At 36.4% G+C, this 26,681-nt stretch overlaps 1 protein-coding gene across 1 annotated transcript in view; it reads right to left on the reverse strand.

The window, feature by feature from the left end:
• Wdr24 (WD repeat domain 24) overlaps window positions 1-26,681 on the reverse strand; it is a 351,891-nt gene that overhangs the window by 120,595 nt on the left and 204,615 nt on the right. Inside the window, exon 8 of the mRNA XM_090393912.1 lies at window positions 21,004-21,247. Coding sequence (XP_090250038.1) covers window positions 21,004-21,247 — 244 coding nt within the window. The remainder of the gene's footprint in view (window positions 1-21,003; window positions 21,248-26,681) is intronic.

Consider the following 26,681-nt stretch of genomic DNA (forward strand, 5'->3'; position numbering starts at 1 on the left):
CAGCTTTGCTGATTCTGTTGTCTATTTCTATATTTCATTTACCATCTTCAGTAAAAATCGTGCCTAAGTAGCTGAAATGTTTTACTTGTTCCACAGGTTCTCCATTCACAACACAGTTGACATTTTCAATGATTCTGCCTATTTTCATTGTCTTTGTCTTTTTATTGATGACCTTCATACCATATCTATTACAACAGTTATTCAATTTGGTCAGGGAATCTTTAGACTTGTAGCGGATTTATTTAAAAGTATAACATCATCTGCATAAAGGAAAGCGCTGATATTAACATCTCCGATTGTGATATCATGTTTAATACCACTTTCCTTCATAATGTGATCTATATAGATAATGAATAACAGAGGGGATAATGTACATCCTTGTCTCACACCAGATTTAACATTAAACCATCTTCCTGTACTTCCTTCAATTGTAACTGCTGACTTACAACTCAAATAAAGACAAAGTATTGCTTGATATAATGCCCCATTCACACCATATAACTGCAACGTATTGAATAGCTTCTCTTGGCACCTTGTCATATGCCTTTTCCAGATCTACAAAAAACTTAAATACAGATCTTTGTTATATTCCCATGCTTTCTCGACTATTTGTCGTAAAGTGAAGATCTGATCCTCACAGCCTCTATTTGGCCTGAATCCAGCTTGTTCTTCACCAAGCTTTTCTTCCACAATTCTTCTCAACCATTTCTCAAGTATACTTGCATAGATCTTGCTAGGAACACTCAGTAGGGAAATACCTCTGTAATTCTCATATTCAGTTTTATTTCCCTTTTTATATATGGGTACTATGAGAGCTCTACTACAATCATCAGGAATTCGTCCCTCTGTCCAGGCTTTCTGAACTATGCAGTGCAGCTACTGTAAGACTCTTATACAGCCATACTTCAGCATTTCTGGTCAAATATCATCTACTCCTGCTGCCTTTTCACATTTCGAGCCTTTGATGGCTTTTTCTACTTCAAGTATGGATATGTATTCCTGACTGCATGCCTGGTCAGTGTTTTTTACCACTGTGCTGTCATCACTGCTTGTTTCATTTAGCAGTTTTTCAAAGTAATTACTCCATTCTTCAAGGATATCATTTTCTCCCATTTTCATGTCACCTTTATCATCTCTAACTCCTTTTACAGCACTCTTTTGTTACTATGGTATATTTTGGGACCTCAGATTGTAGGTATTAGTGAGACCTGGCTGTCAGAATCAGACATAGTAAATGGTATTGTGAGTGTAAAGGGTACAGCATTTTTAAGAAGGATAGACAGCATAGGAGAAGAGAGAGCATGCTGCTAATCACATCAGACAAAGTGAATCCAGTTAGTGTTGAAACCAATGATTGTAATACTAATAACAGTTTTCCATGTGGCAGCGAGTTTGAAGTCATCTGGTGCGAGGTAGAATCTAACAAGATCAAATACATAGTGGGGTGTTGTTATAGACCTGGTGGATCAGCTGCTAGTGATGAAAAAAAATCACCAAATCAAGACAATGGGCATGAAAAGAGTAATCACAATAAGAGACTTTAATTATCCAAATATTGATTGAGTAGCAGTAAAATCTCATAAGATTAAAATTGAATTTAATGATCTATTGCAAGAAAATTCCTTGAGTAGCATGTGACAGGAGGAGTTTGAAGTCAAAGAGTATAAGATTTGATTATAGTCAGAGTGTTTCAGTTAAAGAAGTAACTGTTCTGTCTCTGGTTTGTGACAGTGATCATGCGATACTCAGTTGGGAATTGGCTAAGTTTATGAACGTTCCATTCAGTTTACATGGAACATGCTGAACTACAAAGCAGGAAATTATGACCAATTGAGGAGCATACTCTGTTCAGTGCAATGGTATCAGTAGCTGGATGGGGAAAATTTGACAGTGTATGGGGAGCATTTAAATAATAATTAAATGATGCAAAATCAGAATGCGTCCTGATATTTTGAAGAGTAAATATGGTAGGAATCAAATGGATGTGTGACCTAATCAAGTAAGAGATTCATAAGAAAAGGATGATGTGGAAGGAATACCATGTGCATAAGGATGATGCTCATTATGAATATTATGAGCAGTAGGCCAGAAGAGTCACAACTGTTGCATAGAAAGCTAAGTCTGAGTATAAAAAAAATGTGTCCTGAAAGCTAAAGACAACCCAAAAGAATCGTATCGATATGCTACAAGTAAAAGAAATAATAACTCTACTGAATGTAAATGGGTTGAGGGTTAGATTAGGTTGTTCAACTACTAATGAGTGCCTTTTTTTTTTTTTGCTAAATGCTATCAACCTAGTGTATGCAACATTGAGCTCACTGCTACCTCTTCACAGGATGAAGAAACTCAAATGTATAAGGAGAAGGTCTTAGAGCTGTTGACAAACTAAATAAGAGTTCAGCAATAGGGACTGATGGGATATCAGCATGGATGCTAAAAGAGTGTTCAGCTGAAATGGCTATATAATCTGAGTCTCAGAGGGAAGATTCTGCAGGAATGGAAAGAATATATTGTAATCCCATTGCACAAGGGTAGTGCAAAGACCGATATATCCAACTATGGACAAATCAGTATCTAAAGAGTTGTAGCAATAATTTTGAAAAAGTTATTTAGGGTTCGCATTCAGAAATGGATTGACAGAGAATCTCTACTTTGTAGTGAACAGCATGTGTTTACTATGAGAAGGTCATGTTTTAACAACTGCCTCACATGCTTTAATAATATTACCGTTGAAGAATGGATGCACCATGATACTTTTGGATTTTGCTTAGGATTTTGACAGACTATATCATGGAAGAGTGCTGCATAAATTGGAGATTATGGGTTAGGATTATAAAATATTAGCGATGGCTGACTGACAGGTATCAAAAAGTGGTATATATACAGTGGATGTGAATCTTCAAAATTTAAGGTAACCAATGGTATACCAAAAGAATCAGTCTTTAGTTCAGTGTTATTCAATCTGTACATTTGAAATGTTTTGACAGGCAACATACAGCTATTTGCCAGTGATGCAAAAATAGGTAGGATAATCAGGAGTATGCAGTACTTGAAGAATGACTTGAATAGGCTGAATTGTGGGCATGAGAAAATATATGTTAGTTCAATGTCGGTAAATATTAAGTCACACACGTTGGTGTAATTAGATATCCAATGTCGTATTATGTTGGTGAGATAATGCTAGAAGAAATTGATCAGGCTATTAATCTTGGAGTGTGAGGAGATAGGAAGATGAAGTTCAGTCAAAAGATAACTGCAATGCTGAAACAAACATTCACATGTAAAGATAAGGATTTGCCTGTTTACAAGGCAAATCCTTGATAAGACCTCACTTGGACTATTGTGCACCAGTCTGGTCTACTGGTTTACATTGTGATTCTCATATTCTTTGCACACTCTCCCCATTATATGAGAATCACAATGATATCAGAATTGTGGAATACTGATTATGGAGAGAGAGAGAGAGAGAGAGAGAGAGAGACAATTTGTAGGCTGAAGACACTAGCAAACAGGATAAAGATGGGTGACATGATTGAGACTTACAAACTTCTGAGAGGGTAATATGGGATTTCAGTTGACAGAATTTTTCACTTTATGGAGGGTGAAAAAAGAACAAGATGTCTTGGAAGCTGAGAATAAATGCCGCTAAAAAGAGGATGAGAGCTAGATTTTTCTCTCATTCCAATCACGCACCACCTTGCGTGATTGGAATGTATGCCACTGGAGGTTATGGGCGAAAGGAGTGTGAATGAATTCAAGAACAAGTATGATAGCCGGCGCATGTAGTATATGGCCTCCTTTGATGAGTCCCTAACTCCCTGGAGGTCTCTCTTAAAATAATTAAAAAAAAACCCTCCAAACTTAAATTAATTAATCCAACTGTTGATGATCTCAGACCACAAGACATAAACAAAAATCTGGAAATGGTAGGTATCCCTTCACCACTGCATGAAAACATCCACGAGATAATACAAAACATCCCAGATAAAACTGAAGTCAATTTTAATGAAAAGGACATTAAAGTAGTCCACCAACTCCAAAATGTACAATAAAAAAATAAAAAATAAAAAAAAAGGCAAAATTTTAAATAAAGCCAAAGGGATTCATTTCAGTGATGTATAATTAACAGGCATAGTGGATATTAAATCCAACATTATTTCAAAGGAATGTTCATAGAAACTATGAAAGTTCTGAAAATTGACCTGAGCGCTTATGAGAATAGAATTCTCACCATCCTCCAGCTGCGTTAGATACGACTACTTAGAAGACATGAGAGCTGTCTAAGCATCCATATATTCGCCTTTTATTAGTCCATCTGGTAATATTTTCACTGGCCCTGATAGCTGTTTTGAAATGGTTGGTTCACTTCAGAACATACACCCCAACTCACAATCACCAGAGTTCAAGATCAGTACTATCAATATAAAAAGCCTGAATGGCAAAGAAATTGAGCTAGCTGAGGAATTATGTAAGTACCAGACTGACATAATAGGAGTGACTGAAACAAAAAAGACAAAAACTAGTAAGATCTTTCTGAACAGTAAATACAAAATGTTATATTCTAGAAACAGAACACACTTCTGTTTCTAGATACATTTGTCACACGTCTTCCTTCTGGCAGTCTTTCCTTCACTGTGTACAGGAAACCAACACATATTGGCCAATATATACACATAAACTCCTACCACCACCCAACACAAAAACTAGGTGTCATTAATACTCTAAAAAACAGGGCTTTGAAGATCTGCTCCAATGAACAAGCTCTGAAAGACGAATTTAAAGTTATCAGCAATACTTTTCTAAAAAATGGTTACAGACAAAACACTATTAACAAAATTCTGTACAAGAACTCAATAAAAAAACAAAGATAAACTAGACTACAATAAAGCTACAACCATTCCTTATATTAAAGGGACATAAGATAAAATAAACAGAATACTACAAAAATACAACCTCAAAGCCACCTTTAAGCCTCCTGCAAAATTACTTACTCAACTCATCCAAAGACACACCCTGGTGTATACCATATTTATTGCACCTGTAATATACCATATAGAGGGAAAACAGGATGCATGATTCCTATCACACAAAAGGAACATAAACGACACATTAAATATAATAACTATGGTGAAACTGGTCTTTCTGATCATACCCTGAACACTTTACATAGAATTGACTGGAAAAGCACCAGTTGTTTACATCACACCAAAACATGGTATGAACACACACATTTAAGGAAGCCTGTGAGATTGTTACTAACCATCTCAATCTGAACAATAATGATGGTCTAAAAATTCCTAGCATAAGGAAGGCACATATTATACTCACGGAACCTTTCTCTCTAAGAGTTAACTTTAAACAGGACTGTAGGTAATCCAGAGTCCTAAATCTAAAATAGTAAATGTAAATGTTAAAAATAGCACATTATTGTTACTGAAAGAAGACTATCTACAAGAAAGAATGTTTTTCTCATGTTATCTTAAATAGAATTTAGGTTGGTTTTTTGTTGTTTCTAAATAATTAATTAATCTAATTTTTTTTTTCACTAGAGGTCATGCCAGTAGAATAATTGATGATCAAATCATTATTTCTTTAGCTTACTGTGTGTAATGAAACTCAGCCTGTCCTTGTATATTTGTATATACACCAGATGATGACCTTAATATGAAGATCAAAATGTCGGGAAATTAAAATAGTTATTTATAACATGGTCGTAAAGTACATAATTGAGCACGGAAATGGGGATGTGAGTTCAATGTTGCAAAATGTAAGGTTTTAAAATTTGGAAAACAAAGATGGGATGCAGAATTTATGCTTGGTGAGAATATATTGTTGGAGGTAGAGGAAATAAGAGATCTGGGGATGATAGTGGATAAGGATCTAAAATTTAGGGGACACATCACCAAAATTGTGAAGACAACACAAAGGCTTCTGGGAATGATGCGGACGACACTGACGTGTAGAAGTAGGGAGATTCTTGTTCCCTTGTATAAGGCTTTGATTAGGCCACACATGGACTATTGTGCCCGAATTTGGTCAGGGGGTTTTCAGAAGGATGAAGAGATGTTGGAAAGGGTCCAAAGGTGACTGACTAAGGTAGTTTCTGAACCTCTGGAATGTTAAGTATGAGGAAAGATTGAGAAGATGTAATTTGCAGAGTCTGGTGGAGAGGAGGAAGAGGGGAGATATGATAGAGATCTACAAGTTGGTAAGGGATTGTTATAAGATCAATGGTGGAGAAGTTCTACAGAGAATAGTGGGAGATCAGGGGAGAACCAGAGTTCATCCCTGGAAACTGTATAAAGAGGGTGTGAGTAGGGTAGTGAGAGGCAGGTTTTTTTCGTGCAGAGTTGGGAATGATTGGAATGCCTTGCCTGAGAGTGTGGTGTCTGCAAGGAGTTTGAGTGTGTTTAAGGCTCGGTATGATGAGATGTGTGTGTGTGTGAGATAAAAGGACCTCCCAGATGAGTCTTTGACTCCATGAGGTCTTGGAGTAATAATAATAATTTCTAAAATGAATGCTGATCACCATGCAACACTAAAAGAAAGGAAAAGAAGGAGTAGCTATAGAATTCAACACTAAATACGAGGCTAATCTGCTTGAATAGTAGGCAGCCTCAAGTAATGTGGAACTGGACAATGACACTTATTTGTGCCTATGGTTCCACAGAGGGTTCTACTAAGGTAGAAGTAGAGGAATTTTTTCGGACTTTAGAGAAAGCAACTAACACAATGAAAAATGAAAAGTTGGTCCTTGTTGGGGATCTAAATAGCAGAGTAGGAAATGATTGTGAGACATACAAAAATTGGGAAAATTTGGAGAAAAGAGCAAAACTAATAATAATGGCAAATACCTGTTGGTTTTCTGCTCAGGACATGGACTGGTTATTACTAACACCATGTTCCAACATAAAAATGTGTACAAATTCACAGGGAGAGAAGAGGCTAGGAATAAGAAAAGTCTCATTGACTATGTTATTGTTGATAGTGATGTTTTCTCCCTTGCGCAGGACACCAGAGTGTACAGAGGATTTGAAATTGGAAGTGATCACTATTTAGTGTTGAGCAAAATAAAATTGAATCCACATTGAAAAGAAGAACATATAAGAAGTTTTAAAGGGAATAAAAGTTGAGCAGCTCTCAGATATGAAATGCAGACTAAAATACACAAACATTATTCAAGAAAAAATGAAAGACTTTCATTACCGGAACCAAAACTTGGAATTCAGTGGCAAGCCTTGAAGAAAACACTGATTGATTGCACCAGAGAGGCATGTGGTGAGGTTCTCTGCAAGGATAGAGAAATCAGAACTCTATTGTTGACATTGGAAGTTAAAGAGGCAGTGAGGGGAAAGAAGAAAGCAAATCAAAAGTTACAGGCAAATAAGTCAGCTTGTGCTCTTAGAGAATACAGAGACAAATGTAAGAAAGCACAACACTGCATAAAACTAGATAAACAAAACTCATGGGAAGACTTCAGTAAGAACACAGAAAATAAATATCAAGAAGGTGGAAAGATATTCTGGAGGTTGTTGAAAAAGCTCAGAAATGGAGGAAATGGTGCTGCAAAAGGAATTACAGCTGATGAAGGTGACATGAAAAATGGAGAAAAAGATATCCATGAAGTATGGAGTAATTACTTTGAAAAATTGCTAAAAGAAACAAGCAGTGATAGCACAGTGGCAAAAAACACTCAACAGGTATGGACACTTGCCTGTTGAGTGTCCTTGAAGTAGAACACTTAAAGTAGAAAAAAGCCATCAAAAGCCTGAAATGTGGAAAATATTTGACCAGAAATGCTCAAGTATGGAGGTATGAAAGTCTTACAGAGGCTGCACTGCATAGTTCAGGAGGCTTGGACAGAGGGACGAATCCCAGTATAGCTCACATAGTACTCATATATAAAAACGGAAATAAAACTGAAAGTGAGAATTACAGAGGTATTTCTCTACTGAGTATTCCTGGTAAGATTTACACAAGTATACTTGGGAAACAGTTGAAAAGGATTGTGGAAGAAAAGCTTGGTTAAGAACAGCCTCTGTTTCGATTCAGGCCAAACAGAGGCTGTTCAGGATCAGTTCTTCACTTTACAACAAATAGTTGAGAAATCATGGGAATATAGCAAAGATCTATATTTAAGTTTTATCGATCTGGAAAAAGCATATGACAAGGTACCGAGTGAGAAGCTATTCGATACCCTACAGTTATATTGGTGTCGATGGGACATTATATCAAGCGATGCTTAGTCTTTATTTGAGTTGTAAGTCAGCAGTTAGAATTGAAGGAAGTATAGGAAGATGGTTTAATGTTAAATTTGGTGTGAGACAAGGATGTACATTATCCCCTCTGTTATTCATTATTATTATTATTTTTATTATTATTATTTGACACCTCCAGGGAGTCCAAAGACTCATCGAGGGAGAGTGTGCCAACAGCATCGAACGATTGGTCTCCTTCCAACTACTAACCACGCTCAAACTTACTTAACTGAGCCATTAGTAGCAGAGGCTCTACCAATCGACCAACCTTTGCTGGCAAAACTATATGGATAATGAATAACAGAGGGAAATATGAAGGAAAGTGGTATTAATCCTGATTTCAAAATTGGAGATGTTAATGTCAGCTCTTTGCTTTTATATGGATGATGTTATACTTCGAAATAATTCTGCTACAAGTCTGCATAATTCCCTGACTAAATTGAATAATTGTTGTAATAGATATGGTATGAAGATCAGCAATAACAAGACAAAGACAATGAAAATAGTCAGAAGCATTGAAAATATCTACTGCGTTGTGAATGCAGAAGCTATAGAACAAGTGATACATTTCAGCTACTTAGGCACGATTTTTCGTGAAGATGGTAAATTAAATAGGGAAATAGACAACAGAATCAACAAAGCTGGTATGGTAGGAAGTCAACTGAATAACTGTATATGGAATAAGAGAGAAATTAATCAAAACACTAAATTAGCTGTATACAAGAACAGTCTTCAAACCAATTTTAACTTGAAGATCTGAGAGCTGGGTTAGAAGTAAAACACTTGACCAAAGACTAGAGACCACAGATATGAGAATCCTGAGAAAGATTAGGGGCATGAACAGATGGCATCAATTACAATATCATATTAAAAAGGATATTAGGAAAGAACTTGAAATTGTCAGCATCCAGGAATGCATTAGCAGAGCTAATCTCAGGTGGTATGGTCACTTAAACAGAGTGACCATACCACCTGAGATTAGCTCTGCTAATGAGCAAGGAAAGATTGGCAAAACAAATGTTCTCTGCCAGGTTGGCAGGAAAAAGACCTAGAGGAAGACCAAGATATAGGTGGATTGATATGGTAAAAAGTGCCTTAGAAGATAGAAATATAAGATGAAATAATGTCGGAGTCTTGACAGGTAACAGACTGATTTGGAGGAAAATTGAAGATAGGAAGTTAGTAATGATGTAAATTTTTCTTGTAGTACTATGATATCCTGTACACCCCCCCCCCTTGAGGGTACATGGCAGGAATTTGATAATGATGATGGTTCTCTTCAGAGATTAGGCAGAAAACTTAAGAGAACAAAACCTCTCATTCATTATTAAGGAATCGAAATGTCAGAGAAATGTATTTTTCATTGGTGAACTCTCGGTTGGTACATAAAAGTAATTACTAAATAAAGAGCCAAAAGGCTTCATTTTAGCTATGTAAAATTAGCTAGGAAAAGCGGATATTAAACCTCACATTATTCTCACAGTATTCTTGTAAGCTTAATGTTTGTAGAAACTATGAAAGTTTTGTAAGTTGACACAGGAGCTTATGAGAATACAATCCCCGGCATTCCTGAGTTGCCTTAGTCTGGACTACTTAGAAGGCATGAGTACTACCTATGCGTCATATATTCACCTTTTATTAGTCCATTTGATAAAGGTTGTTTCACTGGCCTGACAGCTGTTTCAAACTGGTTGGTTCGAAAGTATATAAGTAAATGGTCTGCTCCAAAAATCTGGCGATCCCCCCCCCCCCCCTAGATCGCTCTAAATTTAACTCAGTGACAGCCTCCCACTACCACTGATCAGAATCACTCATATTCCAGTGAAAAGTATTCACGACACTGCCCCAATAGAGTCCACCCCAGAAAACACCAATCCCCAGATGCACAAGAGCTCTAAGGCAGTAACCTAAAAAGAGCAAAAACTCTCATTTAGTACTAAGGAAATTAAAATGTCAGTGAAATATATTTTTTGTAAGTGAACTCTCGGTTGGCACATAAACATAATTACTAAATAGATAGCTAAAAGGCCTCATTTCTGTGATGTAAAATTACATAAGCAAAATGAATATTAAATCCAACGTTATTTTAAAGCTGAATTTTTTTAGAAACTATAAAAGTTTTGTAATTTGACCTAAGAGCTTACGAGAATAAAATCCTCGGCATCCTCAAGTTGTGTTAGCTTGGACGACTTAGAAGACATGAATGCTACCGAAGTGTCCATACATTCATCTTTTCGTAAGCTCTAAGGTCAACTTACAAAACTTTCATAGTTTCTACAAACGTTTGGCTTTGAAGTGATGTTGCATTTAATATCCACCCTGCCTATGTAATTTTACATCACAAAATGAAGCCTTTTCGCTGTTTACTTAGTAATTACTTTTATGCACCAACCAAGAGTTCACTTATAAAATATGCATTTCTCTGACATTTCAATTTTCTTAGTACTGAACGAGAGTTTTGCTCCCTTAAGGTTTCTGCCTGGTCTCTGAAGAGAACCAACCAGTTTGAACCAGCTATCAGGATCAGGCCTGTGAAACCATTACCAAATGGACTAATAAAAGGTATTCTCACAAGCTCTTAGGTCAACTCACGAAACTTTCATAGTTTCTACAAACATTAGGCTTTGAAATAATGAAGGATTTAATATCCACTTGGCCTATGTAAGCCAAGATATTATGTAAAATTCAGCTCTAAGAAGATGAGGGACAAATGGTTAGAGGGACACAAGAATATAAAATACAAAATAAGTACAAGGGTGGTCTGACAAGTTCTCGGCCTAACAATGAAAAAAAAAAAATTTACAATATCAAAATTCTTTTTATTTTTCAACGTAATCTCCGTTAAGACCAATACATTTATTCCAGTGATGTTCCAGCACCATTATCCCATCCTTGTAGTGGTTCTCGGTAAAATCTGCAAAATACCCCTCTAGAGCTGCAATCACCTCTTGATTCGAAGACAAATGCTGACCAGCAAGGCAGAGTTTTAGTTTTGGGAAGAGCTACAAGTCAGAGGGAGCCAAATCTGGGGAATAGGGTGGATGCTCCAACAATTCACAGTACAGATCTCTTAATTTTCCCATTGCCAAAATACCTTTGTGAGTAGGTGCATTGTACTGATGAAAGATGATTTTTTTAATTCTGCAAACTGGGTCTTTTGTCAAGTCTGGTTAAAAAATCGGAATAATATTCTCCGTTATTGTTTTACCCTTTTCAAGATAAATAATAAACAAAATGCCTTTATCATCCCAAAACACTGATGCTATTACCTTTCCTGCTGATAGAACTGACTTTGTCTTCTTTGGCACTGAACAACAGGCTTCTGTCTACTGTTTTGACTGCTGTCTGGATTCTGGTATGTAATGGTGAATCCAAGTCTCATCCATAGTAATAAATCAATGTACAAAATCAGTTTTATTCTTGTTAAAACGCTCTAAGAACTGTTCAGAGATTTTCATGCGAGTGCGTTTTTGATCTGCTGTGAGCAAGCGCAGCACCCATCTTGCAAAAAGCTTTTTCATTTGCAATTCTTCATGCAAAATATATCCTACACGTTATTTTGAAATGCCTATAGTCTCAGCAGTTTCATGCATTTTGACTCGCCAGTCATCCAATACCATATCGTGCACTCGATCAATGATTTCTGGTGTTGTAACACTTTTTGGACATCCATCACATGGATCATCTTGAAGGCTGGTACGCCCACATTTAAACTCGGCAGCAGATTTCTTAATTGTCGAAAATGAAGGAGAAGAGTGCCCATAAACTTTTACGAACTTCAAATGAATTTCCATTTAGAATTATTTCCTTATTGACTTACAACTCAAATAAATACTTAGTATTGCTTGATAAAAAGCCCTACTGACACCATATAACTGTAGAGTTTCAAATAGCTTCTCTCTCTCTCTTGGCACCTTGTTATAAGCCTTTTCCAGATCTACAAAGCTTAAATATGGATCTTTGTTATATTCAAATGACTTCTCAACTAGCTGTCGTAAAGTGAAAATATGATCCTGACAGCCTCTATTTGGCCTGAATCCAGCTTGTTCTTCACCAAGCTTTTCTTCCACAATTCTTCTCAACCATTTCTCAAGTATACTTGCATAGATCTTGCCAGAAACACTCAGTATAGAAATACCTCTCTAATTCTCACATTCAGTTTTATTTCCCTTTTTATATATGGGTACTATGAGAGCTCTACTCCAGTCATCTGGAATTCGTCCCTCTGTCCAGACTTTCTGAATTATGCAGTGCAGCCACTGTTAGACTTTTATACCTCCATACGTGAGCATTTCTGGTCAAATATAATCTACTCATGCTGCCTTTCCACATTTCAGGCCTTTGATGGCTTTTTCTACTTCAAGTATGGATATGTGTTCTTGACTGGTCTGTGTATGGATATGGTGCATGCCTGGTCTGTGTTTTTTACCACTGTGCTGTCATCACAGCTTTTCATTAGGAATTTTTAGTAATTACTCTATACTTCAAGGATATCTTTTTCTCCTGTTTTCATGCCACCTTTATCATCTCTAATTCCCTTTACAGCACTCTTTCCTCCATTTCTGAGTTTCTTCAATAACCTCCAGAATCTCTTGCCACCTTCTTGCTGTTTATTTTTTATGTTCTTACCAAAATCCTCTCATGACTTTTGTTTAGCAAGTTTTACACACTGTTTAGCTTTCTTACATTTGTCTCTGTATTCTCTAAGAGCACAAGCCAACATATTTGCCAGCACCTTTGATATGCTTTCTTCTTTTTCTTTCACTACCTCTTCAACTTCCTATATCCATCATGGAGTTCTGATTTTTCTATCCCAACAGACAACCTCACCACATGCCTCTCTGGCTGAATCAATCAGTGTTTTCTTCAAGGCTTGCCATTGAATTTCCAAGGTTTGGTTCCAGTTCTCAAACTCTTTCATTTTTATTTCCATCATGTTTGTGTATTTTAGTCTACAGTTCATATCTGTAGAGCTGCTCAACTTTTTTTTCACTTTAAAACTATCTTACATGTTCTTCCTTTCAATACGAAATTCAATTTTATTCTGCTCAAGACTAAATGGTGATCACTTCCAATTTCAAATCCTCTGTACACTCTGGTGTCTTGCACCAGGGAGAAAACATCACTATCAACAATAACATAGTCAATGAGACTTCTCTTATTCATTGCCTCTTCTCTCCATGTGAATTTGTGCACATTTTTATGTTGAAACATTGTGTCAGTAATAACCAGGCCATGTCCTGAGCAAAAATCCAACAGGTGTTTGCCATTATTTAGCTTTGCTCTTTTCTCCAAATTTTTCCAATATATTTTTGTATGTCTGACAATTATTTCCTACTCTGCTATTTAGATCCCCAACAAGGACCAACTTTTCCTTTTTCATTGTGTCAGTTGCCTTCTCTAAAGCCTCAAAAAATTCCTCTACTTCTACCTTAGAAGAACCTTCTGTGGCACCATATGCACAAATAAATTTGTATTTGCCCACATCACTATACTGGAGACTGCCTGCCAGTCAATAAGATTAGCCTCATATTTAGTGTTGAATACTATGGCTACTCCTTCTTTTCCTTGATTGTCATTGCCTGAATATAATATTTTGTATTTATTGCTCAGAAAGATTTCACCAATTATTGCCTTTTTTTGTTTCAGTCACCCCTATTATTTCGATCTGGTACTTATCCAAATCCTCAGCTTGCTCCATTTCTTTGCCATTCAGGCTTCTTATGTTGATAGTAACGATCTTGAACTATGGTGATGTTGAGTTAGGGTAGGTTTTAGGATTTGTTCCAGTAGCCAACTTTTCGCTGTTTGCCCTGGTTTGAAAGTAGTAGGGGAATTGTTTAACCGAGCGACAGCCCAGCTGGCATGAATTTCTGTCATGTTGTACCATCGTATTTTATTTTGGTTTAAGCCAATAAGAATACAATTTGTTCCACTAAATCCCAAATTCCCAGCCCATCCTCATTCGTTCAGTATCCAGGTAGATACATAACAAGGTGCACCACGAGAAGGTGAGAATTGGACATTAGGTCAGAAGCCCTGATCGGTTCTCTGCATTCCTTTAAAGGCTATGTGGATGTCTCCTCTCAGTTATATAGCATTGACCCTTAAGCACCCCTAAACTTATACTTTGTTAGATTAAATCGACAACCTTTATCCTTTACCACATTGCGAATTTATTTTAATCATATTTTAATCAGAGTACTGAGCCTTGAGACTATCCACCGGTAATCCATATTCTCCGGTCCACCATATATTATTTTCTGGTGTCTGTCTGGCAAGCCACTCCTCCTTACCCATGCCACCAGTTTCATATCCATTTCCATTTCCTCCAACTTATGCAATAGTTTTTCCATGCAGTATTCTGTCAAACGGCTTTGCAAAATCCCACAATATCATAGTATAGATGTTTCTCTTATTCAATTTAGCTATGGCTGTGTTATCAAAATGTGAGTAAATTACTAAGGCTCACAAAGCCTGTTCTGCCCGCCAATGAGTATCATATTTCTATCCATCTATGCATGAATTTTACTCAACCAATTTTTCCAATACCTTAACCATGACTGCATTAAAGATGAAAAACAAAATGATTTACATTCCTTCATGGATGTTAGCTAAGATATTCTTAAGACTGACTGGTCTGTAATTTGCTACTTCTGTCTAGGAGCCTCCTTTATGTGATCTTGTCCCCTTTTCACTCCCTCAGAGCTTGCACATTTTCTTAACAAACACGAGATGAGATGACGTCCAATTCCACTTGTGTTTAAATTGATAGTTCTCAATATTCTGAGACCCTCGAGTTAATCTACTTTAATTCTCACATCAATGACAGATGTAATATTTCCACCTGGATGATACACCATTCCAAAGTGATCACTTTGTTCAATGTTTTTTATTTTTTAATGGTTCCTGCTTTTTGTTTCTATTTGCACATGGTTTTCCCTACTTAACCAGTGTCATGACTATACTTAAGCTATTATATTATTGTTTTTATCTTTTACGATGTGACTACATGAAGTAGCATCATGATGAGCTATGTGTATATGAAGGAAGACTTTACATCAAATTGTCCTAGTATCCTATAATGCATAGAACAATCTCTTTTAGTGGTAAACCTTGCATGCATTATGGATAGGTCACATACAGGTTTCTGCCTCAGAACAAAACTGCAAAGATATTATTACTTATAAAAGAAATTTTGGCCTCAATGATGAGACCTCAATAAAGATTGAAATAGATCTGGGTAGTATTCCATTCCATAATGCAGGATGGCAACATACATGTCTAAAAGAAAGTGTGCTGTACATTGCAGGATAATATCAGATGTGTATGGTGGAGCAATTTCAAGGAGACAGAGGGTTACAAGTGGGGTCCCACATGGCTCAGTACTAGGACCTATATTGTTTAACCTTTATATCAATGACATTGCCAGTGGATTGCGAGGGGATATTCAGTTGTTTGCAGATGATGCGAAGCTGGGAAGGATTATTAGTAATAGTGCAGATGTGGTAGCCCTGCAAGAGGATTTGAATAAGCTAGATAGATGGGCAAATGAAATGGGGGTGTCAGTTTAATGCAGCAAAATGTAAGGTCTTGAGGTTTGGGAAACATCGATGGGATGCTGCATACTCTATGGGAGGAGTTATACTGGAGGAAGTTGGGGAGACAAGAGATCTGGGGTTGATGATTGATAGAAATCTGAAGTTTAGGGGACATATTGCAAAGGTGGTGAAGGTAACACAGAGGATTGCTGCAATTATGAGAAGGACACTGACCTGCAGAGATAAGAGGGTTATCATTCCGTTGTATAAGTCTCTGATCAGACCACATTTGGATTATTGTTCTCAGATTTGGTCCCCAGGATTTGAAGGGGATAAATTAACTGTGGAAAAGATACAAAGACGGATGACAAAGATGGTCTCAGGACTGTACAAGGATAGTTATGAGAATCGGCTGAGGGAATGTGGACTGCAGAGTTTGGCAGATAGAAGAAGAAGAGGTGATATGATTGAGACTTTTAAACTGTTGAGAGGTGGTTACAGGGTTGACACTGCGGAGTTCTTTCACTTGGTTGAACAGCGGGAAGGAGTGATGACAAGAGGCCATCCCTGGAAGTTACGAAAGGAAACTGTGAGCAAGAGGATGAGGAGTGGTTTCTTTGCATGGAGGGTGGTTGAGCCGTGGAATGCATTGCCTGATAGAGTGGTGAGGGCGAGAACAGTCAATGAGTTTAAGGAGTGGTATGACAGACTTTGTGTTTCTTGGGGGGGGGGGGGGGGGGGGACCTCCCCTCGATGAGTCTTGACAGACTTTATGTTCTTAGGAAGGACCTCCCACGATGAGTCTTTTGACTCCATGGAGGCCTGAATAATAATAATAATAATAGAGCAATATGATGTGACGTTATATGTCTCCATATGGAAGTAGTATATTGTTATTTCATGCTCTGTGTTACTTCATGTGCTTGAGTAAATGATAAAAATGAAAACATAATTTATTGTTAAGTATAATTTATTTTGTAACCAAGTGAAAACATTTGCTGAAGGAGATTTAAATTATCTCATGTTTCTCGAAGGATAAAAAACCCAAGTTTTTTTCTTGCAGAAACTTTGGTTTTTCATCCTTCAAGAAATGAAAGCTATCTTGAAACAAAAGCAAAGGGTTTTCAGGTCTTACCAATGCAAGGTTGTAATGGGATCAAGACCATGGGAGCATAAGAAGGATCCGGACTTTATGCTTTTCAACATTAAATTGACATCCATTATGTTTTGCCCATACTGAAAGTCTATTTAAATCATCCTGCAAACTCTCTAAATCATCTTGATTAACTATTACTTCAATCAAATTTGAATCATCAGCAAACAACTAAATTATCTTACATTTATGTGAAAATTAAACAGCAGTGGTCAAACTACAGAGTCCTGCAGCACATCAGCTTGTGTGCAATGCATATTGTTTATATAAAAAAATAAAACAAGCTAATAAATGACCAATATTTTATACCCAAGACAGCATAATCTACTGAAGACTGATAACTTTGGGGAGAAAACTATAGCTGTGAAGGGAAACAGAATTAACTTGAAATTTAATTACAAGTTATGATAACTGTGCGAGTAACAGCTCAATTTGAAAAGCAATCATTATGTAGGTCTGCAGAAGACAAAGTAAACAGCATGAATTTCTCAAAAATGGTACAGTGCTGTGAATATAGTATGCATGCATGGAAATATGTCACAGATATTTATGTAGAGAAGCTGAATAAGAGAAAAGAAAGAGTGTATGAATGTAAGCAATGCAATATTCTGATGGACCATGAGGCCTGCTTAAATATGAGATTAAGCAATTTAAATACAAGCAGGAAACATGGTATCGTTACTGACATATCACTTAAAGATTGTGCAAATGTTCACAGAGTGGATAGAATAACTTCCTTTAGAACAAATTTCCTCTAGATAACTCTTAACTATTTCCCATGCACTACTAACATCCTTCTCTTGCAGTGTTTTATGCCATTGCACAAATGCAAGCTTCCTCCTATATCATAATCACTTGCCTTGCAGTTCCACATATACCCCTTTTTGACAGAATATTTCTCAAGTTTTACAATCTCCCAAGACTAGACCCCATGGTCACGTTCACCATTTGGAGGTAATGTAAGGACCTTGGTTATGGATAGCTCTTCTGATCCTATGGCCAGGTCCAATATTTTCATACCCCTAGTCTCCTCTATCATATACTGCCTCGAGTAATTATCTCTCAGCAGTTGTATAAATTCTATTTCCTTTCTGTCATGTGATTTTTTTTCCTTCCAGTCTATATCTCCATTGTTGAAGTCCCACATAATAATCACTCGACCTGTACTCATTGTACTAATTTCGTGATGCATGTCTACCAGATCATCTGTGGAATTCCTTGGCATATAGCAACATCCAATATATATTGTCTTACTGGTCTTAATCTCACACCAGATTGCTTCAAATGAACTACCACCCTGCCGCTTATCTTCTGTTCTTTTTGGCTGTAATTCATTCACTATCATCACCAGTACTTCCCCCTCCCCACATCCCATCTTTTCTATAATCCCTTAAAATACTAAGCCTTCGCATTCTATTTTTGTAACTACATCATCTGCTGTTAGCCAAGTCACACTAATGTCTATGACTTTTGGTGAGATTGCACTGAACCAATGCCAAAAACTCCTCCCTCTTGTTCCTGATACTTTTGGCATTAGTATATAGAAACTGCAGCATCCCTTTAGGATCCCAATCACCCCTATTTTTTGAATTGACTTCCCTATTTAATATTTTTGCTTGAGAGACTAGATTCTGCACTTGGTCATTCTCACGCTTGCACGAAGGCACCCATGAGGCTCACTCACCTCATGGGTGCCTTCACATAAACTCACTACTTCCATCCTAATTGCTTAAGTTTTCCTGAATTTGTGCTTCAGCATGCTCTCTGAACAAAGCTCTCACTCTCTCTAGACACCTAAACACCAAAACTATTTATATGCAGTCCATCAGCATTGTGCAAATCCTTTTTTCCATTAAACACAGACTGATTCACAGATTCACAAATCCTACATCATTCCTTCTGCACAATCTACATACAGACAATGCCACCTTCTTAGTTCGTCTCTATTATTACGTGATAGGAGACTTACAATCTTCACCTTCTTGCTCTTCAGTTTTGCATGTTCTAATAACTCCTTTACATCCTCTCTCATAGAATACTTCTCGCCTCTTAAATCATTTGTGACAACCAGGACAACCATTTCCTTCAACTTACCCTTTTGATAATGTCATTAACATGGAATGAATAAATAAGATAAATATAATTTATTTCAATACCACTTTCCTTAAATAACATTGGTATGTAGATTATAAATGACAGCTGAATAAGGTAAGCACTGTTTACACCTCATCTATCAACAAACCATCTTTCTATGCATATTTCATTCTAAATAACAATTTTCATATTACACGAGGTATGTTTTTAATTTAAAGACATATAATGAATATATTAAGTTTACAATGAATTCAGAGACAAACATTAATTGTAACAATTAATTCTAAGCAATAATATACTCATAAATAAATAAATATTAAATCTTATAGTGATTAACATATAACTATTTTCTAACAAACAAAAACAGCAATGAAATCAAATATTTCAATCTGAATCTAACCAAATATTCAGACTGATTTTATCTGAATCTTCAGTGGGCAGATAATTCAAACAGTGATTTAACAGACAGGAGTGATGTTAGCTTGGTCCACCTTTGCAACGAGTTGTCCGGTGTTGTACTACCTTACCCCAGTCCTGAAGATATTTTCAGGTGCAAGTTTTGTTTGCTCACACTTGGATAAAGGATTAAACTAAATTTATTATAGTCTAACCAAGTAAAAAATAAACTTTCAACATCTTTCTCTAAATCCAGAGTAATTTAATAAAAAGGTGGCACACCTTTTGGCAACTCCTATAGGTAAAGATGACCTCGCCATTGCTTCTGCCTGGTATCTCCACTTCTGGGCCTGGCTCCCACTGAAGAGACCTCAATAAAGGTCAAAACTAGTCTGAGTAGTGGCCCTTCCCTTAATGCATAACATTATACATATCTATCCACAAGGAAATGTGTCTCGCATTATGGGAGATACTGAGATAGGAGTGATGTTAGCTTGGTCCACCTTTGCTATGAGTTTCCCGGTGTTGTACTACCTTACCCCAGTCCTGGAAATATTTTCAGGAGCAAACTTTGTTTGCTCACACTTGGATAAAGGATTGAACTAAATTTATTATAGATAAACAAACAAATAATTTAAACTTAATATAATGGATATATTAAGTTTACAATGAATTCAGAGACAAACATTAATTGTAACAATTAATTGTAAGCAATAATATACTCATAAATAAATAATTATTAAATCTTATAGTGATTAACATATAACTATTTTCTAACAAACAAAAACAGCAATGAAATCAAATATTTCAATCTGAATCTGACCAAATATTCAGACTGATTTTATCTGAATCTTCAGTGGGCAGATAATTCAAACAGTGCAGAATAACAACAATGGATCATTGTTATTGTTATGTAAGAGCAATGTGCTAGTGCAATACAGTGCAACAGATTGTGAAATGTGATTTTTCAATCTGTTGAGAAAATAACACAGGAACACCAATATTATATCATCTACAATAAGCCAGGAAGAGGTCTGATCTAGCATAGTCTCAGCTCATCAACTACACCACAGCTGCTACAGATTTGAGCATTTGATCAAACAGAATGCTAAAGCACTACCATATCATCCCAAATAAAATTGTAACGAATACTTTTCTTTACTTAACCACCTTACCGGCCATTATGGATCAAATACGTATCCTCATACACTTCGTATCCATCATATATTTCAATGTAATATCAATAGTATTGCAATTTTAATATGAACTTCGCATCCATGTTTACTTGGACATATATACGTCTTCGCCAGTAGTGTGGTTAAAATTTGAGAGAGAGAGAGAGAGAATCTTATCCATCTTAGATGCAATAATTTGTTTTTAAATCACACCTTGCAATCTAATGTACTGTATTTATGGCACCAGAATGCAGCTCATATCTTTTTGAAATTCCATTGTTATTATTTCACTGGTTTGGATTGTCTTAAACTTCTTGTCCACATGGTGCAGTTTTTTTTTTTTTTTTTAATATTATCACAAACACCACTAAAGACTATTTTTTAACCTTTTTCTCCTTCACCACTTCTATATACATCGCTTGATGTTCCTCCAAGTGCACTGCATGAATATTCTAGAGTTAAACTTGGTCCAGTTGCATACAACATTTTTAGCAATCTCCAAGTCTGAGCTATATGAGGTCGCTTTATTTCCACAGCTACATTGGCATTATGCTCACAGAGTTCTCCTAATGGCCGTCCAGACAACTGATAACGTTTAGCACTTTCTATAAACCATTCCATGGAGATATTCTAAAAGGAAATGATACAAATTGAAATGTAAATTAAAACAAATTTAACAAAAAAGAAAAAATGGTTTAATTAAAATGAAATTTCATTTTAATCATTGTAAATACATTTCAGGATCAAAGCAACATAAATGGGAGTATACAATCACCACAGAGCCTTTTAAGGAAGGAGATTAACAAGGCTTCAAACCTAATTGTCCATTTCTCACTTTCTAATGGAGCACCCTGATAGTGGGTATTTACCTAGATAATGAATGCAGGAAAGTAGATTAACAACCACATTTCATTCTTATTAGCTTAAAACAAAATGAAATGATGGTTTAAAAATCTCATATAACATTTTATTATTTTGTTTGTTTATCAGTATTATATATACTGGGTGAAAATTTCATTCATGATATTTAAATTTTGTTATAGAGAGCTGTGTGTGTGTGAGGAAAAGGAAGTGCAGTTTGTAGATGTGCGGCATGTATTTGACAGAAGAATGGAATTCTACAAAAATGATAGATTGCACTGGCTTTGGAATGAATAAACTGTTGCTAGAAGGAAGTGCAGTGCGTGATGTAAGCAAGAGACAAGTAGTAGTAAAGTGAAAGAACAGGAGAGTGGAACAGAAGAGACTGAAGTGTTTGTCAATGGAAATAGTAATAGTAGTGTGAGAGATGAAGAGAGAATGGAAATGCAAGAAGAACAGGGAAACAGGGGGGGGGGGGCAGATGGACAGGGATACAAGTCATATGGAGATTGAATGTGTTTATGGGAGTGATCAGTATAGGAATGGATCAGGATGTGAGGGGGGGAGGGTATTTGAGACTGAGGAGATATGGGATAAGTGGTGATAAAGGTGAGTGGGCAAAGGTGTGGTGGGGAAATCACAACCAAAGATAGCTTGAGTTGGATTGGTTATAGAAAAAGTGGATTTTGTTTATTAACAAATGTCAGGGGTATCAAAAAAGAAGGAGATGAAATTGTTTCACTGAACTGAGTTTATTTGCCCAAAAATTATTGGAATAAGTGAAATAAGGTTGAATGAAAAAGATATCATGATGGCAATAGAAATGAAAGGGTACAGTATTTTTTGTGAGGATAGAAAGAACATAAAGGGGGGGGAGGAAGTACTACTGATGATAGCAGGGGAATTATGCCCACATAAAGTAGAAAGATGGAAATAGTGACAATGATTATGATGAAGCGTGGTGTGAGGCAGAGGTCGACAGGAAGAGAAATTTAGCTGGATGTTGCTATAGGCCAGGGAATATGAAGAGTCTTCTTCTTCTTCTCCTCTCTTCCATCATCTATGTGGATGATGATTAGGCCAAATGAACTCTTTCCACTTCTGTCTGTCCTGGGAGAGTCCGAACAATTCTGTCCGGTTTGGTGTCGCTTGTGGTGATTTAGTTTTCAGGTCCTCTTTTATTTTGTCTATCCATCTAATTCTGGGCTGTCCTTTCGATCTTTTACCTTCCATCGTTGTATTCAGTGCTTTAGATGGTAGTCTTTCTGTTCCCATTCTGGTCATAATAGACAAAATCAAATTCTTGGATTTTGTCTATTATTGTTATTTCTTGTTTTATAGTCGTTTCCTTATGTCTTCGTTTCTTAGTCTATTCAGCAGAGATGCTCCAAGTAATCTTCGTAGCCAACCCATTTCAGTAGTTAATAATTTTCTCTCTTCAGCCTTTTTGAAATTGCAGCATTCATTTCACAGAGGAGTATTGGGAGGACCATTGTTTCATAGATTCCTATTTTTGTTACTTGTTTGATATCTCTTGACTTCCATATTTTATTAAGTTGTCCAAAAGTTTGGGATGCTTGACTGATTCGTCTGTTTATATCTTTTGAAATTTCACCATTGTACTCAATAACTCCTCCAAGGTAGGTGAAGAATTGCTAGCAAATTCTTACTGTCAATTTCAATTTTCAGATTGGTGCTTCTTTTCCATATTTGCATAATTTTTGTTTTGTCTATATTTATGTTTAATCCAAATTTTATACACTCCTCCTTAATTTTATCAGAAATTCGCTGTAGATTTTCTTCTGTGTTCTTCTTTACAAGTAATGCAATGTCGTCTGCAAATTTTAAATTTGTTATATTTTCCACATATATTTTAATTCCGGAGTCTTCATTGTTTAAGGCCTTACTCTGGTTGCTTCTTCCAGTGTAAGATTGAACAGGTATGGTGACAGATTACATTCCTGTCTTACTCTGCTCTCTGTGTAGAACCAGTTCGTTAAGGTGTCCTCCATTCGTACTGCACTTTCAGATTTCTCATACAGATTCATTATTATTCTTGTTTTGTTGGGAATTCCAAATTCTTCCATAGTTCTCTTCTATGGATTGAATCAAATGCCTGACGAAAGTCTATGAAATTTATGTAGCAACTTTGGTTGTACTCTAGTGTCTTTTCTATTAGCTGTCTTAAGGTGAATAGTTGATCAATTGTGCTTCGTGGTCTGAAATCTGCTTGTTCTTCTCCTAGTGCTAGTTCTATATATAACTGAATTTGTTTTTGGAGTACTTTCGTAAAACCCTTACTTGGAATACTGAGAAGGCTAATGCCTCTGTAATTATCACATTCTGATTTTATCTCCTTTTTTTGCATATAGGAGTTATAAATGATTTGGTCCAATCAGTAGGCACTGCTTCGTTTTTGTAGATCCTTTCAAATAATGTTTTTAATGGTTCCAAAAGTTGTTCCTTTCCTGCTTTTAAGAATTCTGTGTGTATTTGATCAAAACCAGGTGCTTTCCTAGTTTTCGGTTTTTCTATGCTGTGTGCTATTATTTCTTTGGTAAAGATATTTGTTTCCTCTTCCATTTCAGTGGCTGGAATAGTAATATCCTGGGAGTTGTTTTTATTATATAAATCTCTAAAGTATTCTTTCCATCTGGCCATTCTTTTGTTTTACTTTCAATTAGCTGTTCCTCTTTGTTTTTGAATCATTATTATTTTTGTTGTCTATGTCTTATTAATTTGCTCTTTTTATTTATATAATCCATAAAGGTTATTTTCATTTGATAGCTTCTCTGCTATTTTGCATTTTTCTTCTAACCAGTTATTCTTGTCTGTTTTAACTAGTTTTCTAATTTCCCTGGTTATTTATTTATTTATTTATTTATCGTATGGCTTGTACACATGGTTAAGAGACAATAAGATATAATACACATGAGTATTGATAAGATACACATACAGGGTGTTCGGGATAAATTTGACATATTTATAATTAATTATATTTTTCCGTAAGTTACATGTATTAACACACACTTCTCTTCATTTAAAAGTTTGGACCCTTCTTCATTCATATACAAGATGTCAGAAAGGATGGATAGCTGGAACCCACCTGAATCATGGAAGAGAATAACTTGTATCATGATGATTCGTGCCCGCCATCAAAATAAGGATATTACGACTGCTGCCCAATGCTCCCTGAATACAGTAAAAACAATCAGGCATGAACTAGAGACTTGCAATGGTGACTACGAGGATGTAGCAAGAAGAAAGATCCCTAGCAGACGATCTGATTGCGTTCGTACAGCAGAATTCCTTGCAAATCTGCAGGAACAGGTGTTGAAGAACCCTGGCATTGGAATTCGGGCTTTGTTCGTGGAGTTGCTAACTGTAGTCAAGCCCTGGATAATAAGGGTAGCCAATGGTAGGCCGTATGTATGGCAGCAGGATTCGGCCCCTTGCCACACCTCTGGGAAAAGTCAAAAATGGTTGTCTGAAAATTTCTACGACTTCACCAGTCCAAATGTTTGGCCTCCAAACTCCCCAGACCTTAACCCCATGGATTATTTTGTATGGGGCGCAGTTGAAAATGACACCAATCGCACTTCCAGTAATACAAAAGCCCAGTTAATGGATAAAATTAAAACAGTTTTTGCGGCCCTTCCCAGGGAGACTGTAGCATCAGCTTGTTCGAGGTTCCGAAGCAGAATTGAAGCTGTGATCGATGCTAATGGTGGTTATTTTGAGTAAATCTTGTTGATAGTATTGTAATTAACTCTGCCTGTAATGTTTTTTTGTCAATTCATTAAATTTAATAGATACAAAGAAGATTTTCTTTTTCCTTACGAAACTGTCAAATTTATCCCGAACACCCTGTATATGATTAAAAAATAAATAAATAAATAAAAAGTCTACATTCAGGCAAATACAAATATGAAATTTATGACAAGCATCAGACAGAAGATTAGTTATATTTTAACATTTAGGTTTTTGATCCAGTTGATCGCCTCTGGGGATAGGTCAAAGATATCCTTAAAGTTACCTGGATATGCTGTCAGTTCACATTGCTGTACTATAGGGTAAATGGTTTGGATCTCGGCTCCACAGGGACAGTGGAGATTTGGTATCTTACCCCACTTTGAAAGTAAGTCTCCACAGGCCATGGTGTACCATGGCCTGTATGAATACTGTTAGCCATCGTCCATATATTCCTGGGCAGGTCAAATCCAGATGGCTTTTGGAAGATGTTTATGTGATTGCAAACTTCAGGTGATACTGCTTCGGACCACAGTACATCTCACCTACTCACCATACTGTCATTCTGGCGAAGAAGTATTAGGGGCGGTTTTTATGGTAGGTCTTCTGAATTTTAGTCTATTAGATAAAGCATCTGGAATAAATTTATGTATTGGGAGATTTTGGTTATTTAAAATTCTTTTATATTCACGAAGCAAGGCTTCCTGTCATCACAGTTCCGGAGGAGCAATATGGCTCAAAGTGGGGAGCCATTGTAAGGGTATACTCCTAATGCAACCTGTTATTAAACGCAGAATGGAGTTAAGTTGAGTATCTAGTTTATTGACATGGTAACTATTGAGCCAGACAGGAGCACAATACTCTCCTGCACTGTAAACTAGACCCACTGCAGTGCACCGCAGAGTTGTGGCACTTCAGACCCATATAGTACCACAAAGCTTCTGAACTATGTTATTTCTGGCACGAACTTTAGCAGCGATATTAATCATATGCTGTTTATATGTCAGAGTTCTATCCAGAGTTATCCCCAGATATTTAGGTGTCTGATTAAATGAAAATTAATGTTCCATCAGCATATATTTCTTGTTTTTGATTTAAAAGACTATTGTTCAGGTGAAAGCAAGAACATTCGGTTTTACCAGAATTTGGTATTAATCTTCATTTTTTTATAGAACTGCCATAAAGCCGAAAGATCATTTGTCAATATTTCTTCAGTTCTTTTGATAGACTTGTCGCTGATCGCCAAAGCTAGATCAGCTGCATAAAAAAACTTCCTGCTGGCTGTTTCGGAATATCTGCGATGTAAAGGCTAAAAAGCAGTGGTGCGAGTACTGAGGTAATCCATTCTCTCGTCTTTCAGAGAATTAATTTCTCTGGTTAATCTATTATATTCATTTCTGTTATAGTTCTGGTTTAGTTTCATGCTTTTCCTTTGATCGCTTAACCTTTTTAC

The sequence above is a fragment of the Typopeltis vanoorti genome, chromosome 6 (assembly GCF_054136105.1).
Source record: "Typopeltis vanoorti isolate ZY-2024b chromosome 6, IOZ_Tvanoo_1.0, whole genome shotgun sequence".
NCBI classification, from domain to species: Eukaryota; Metazoa; Arthropoda; class Arachnida; order Uropygi; family Thelyphonidae; genus Typopeltis; species Typopeltis vanoorti.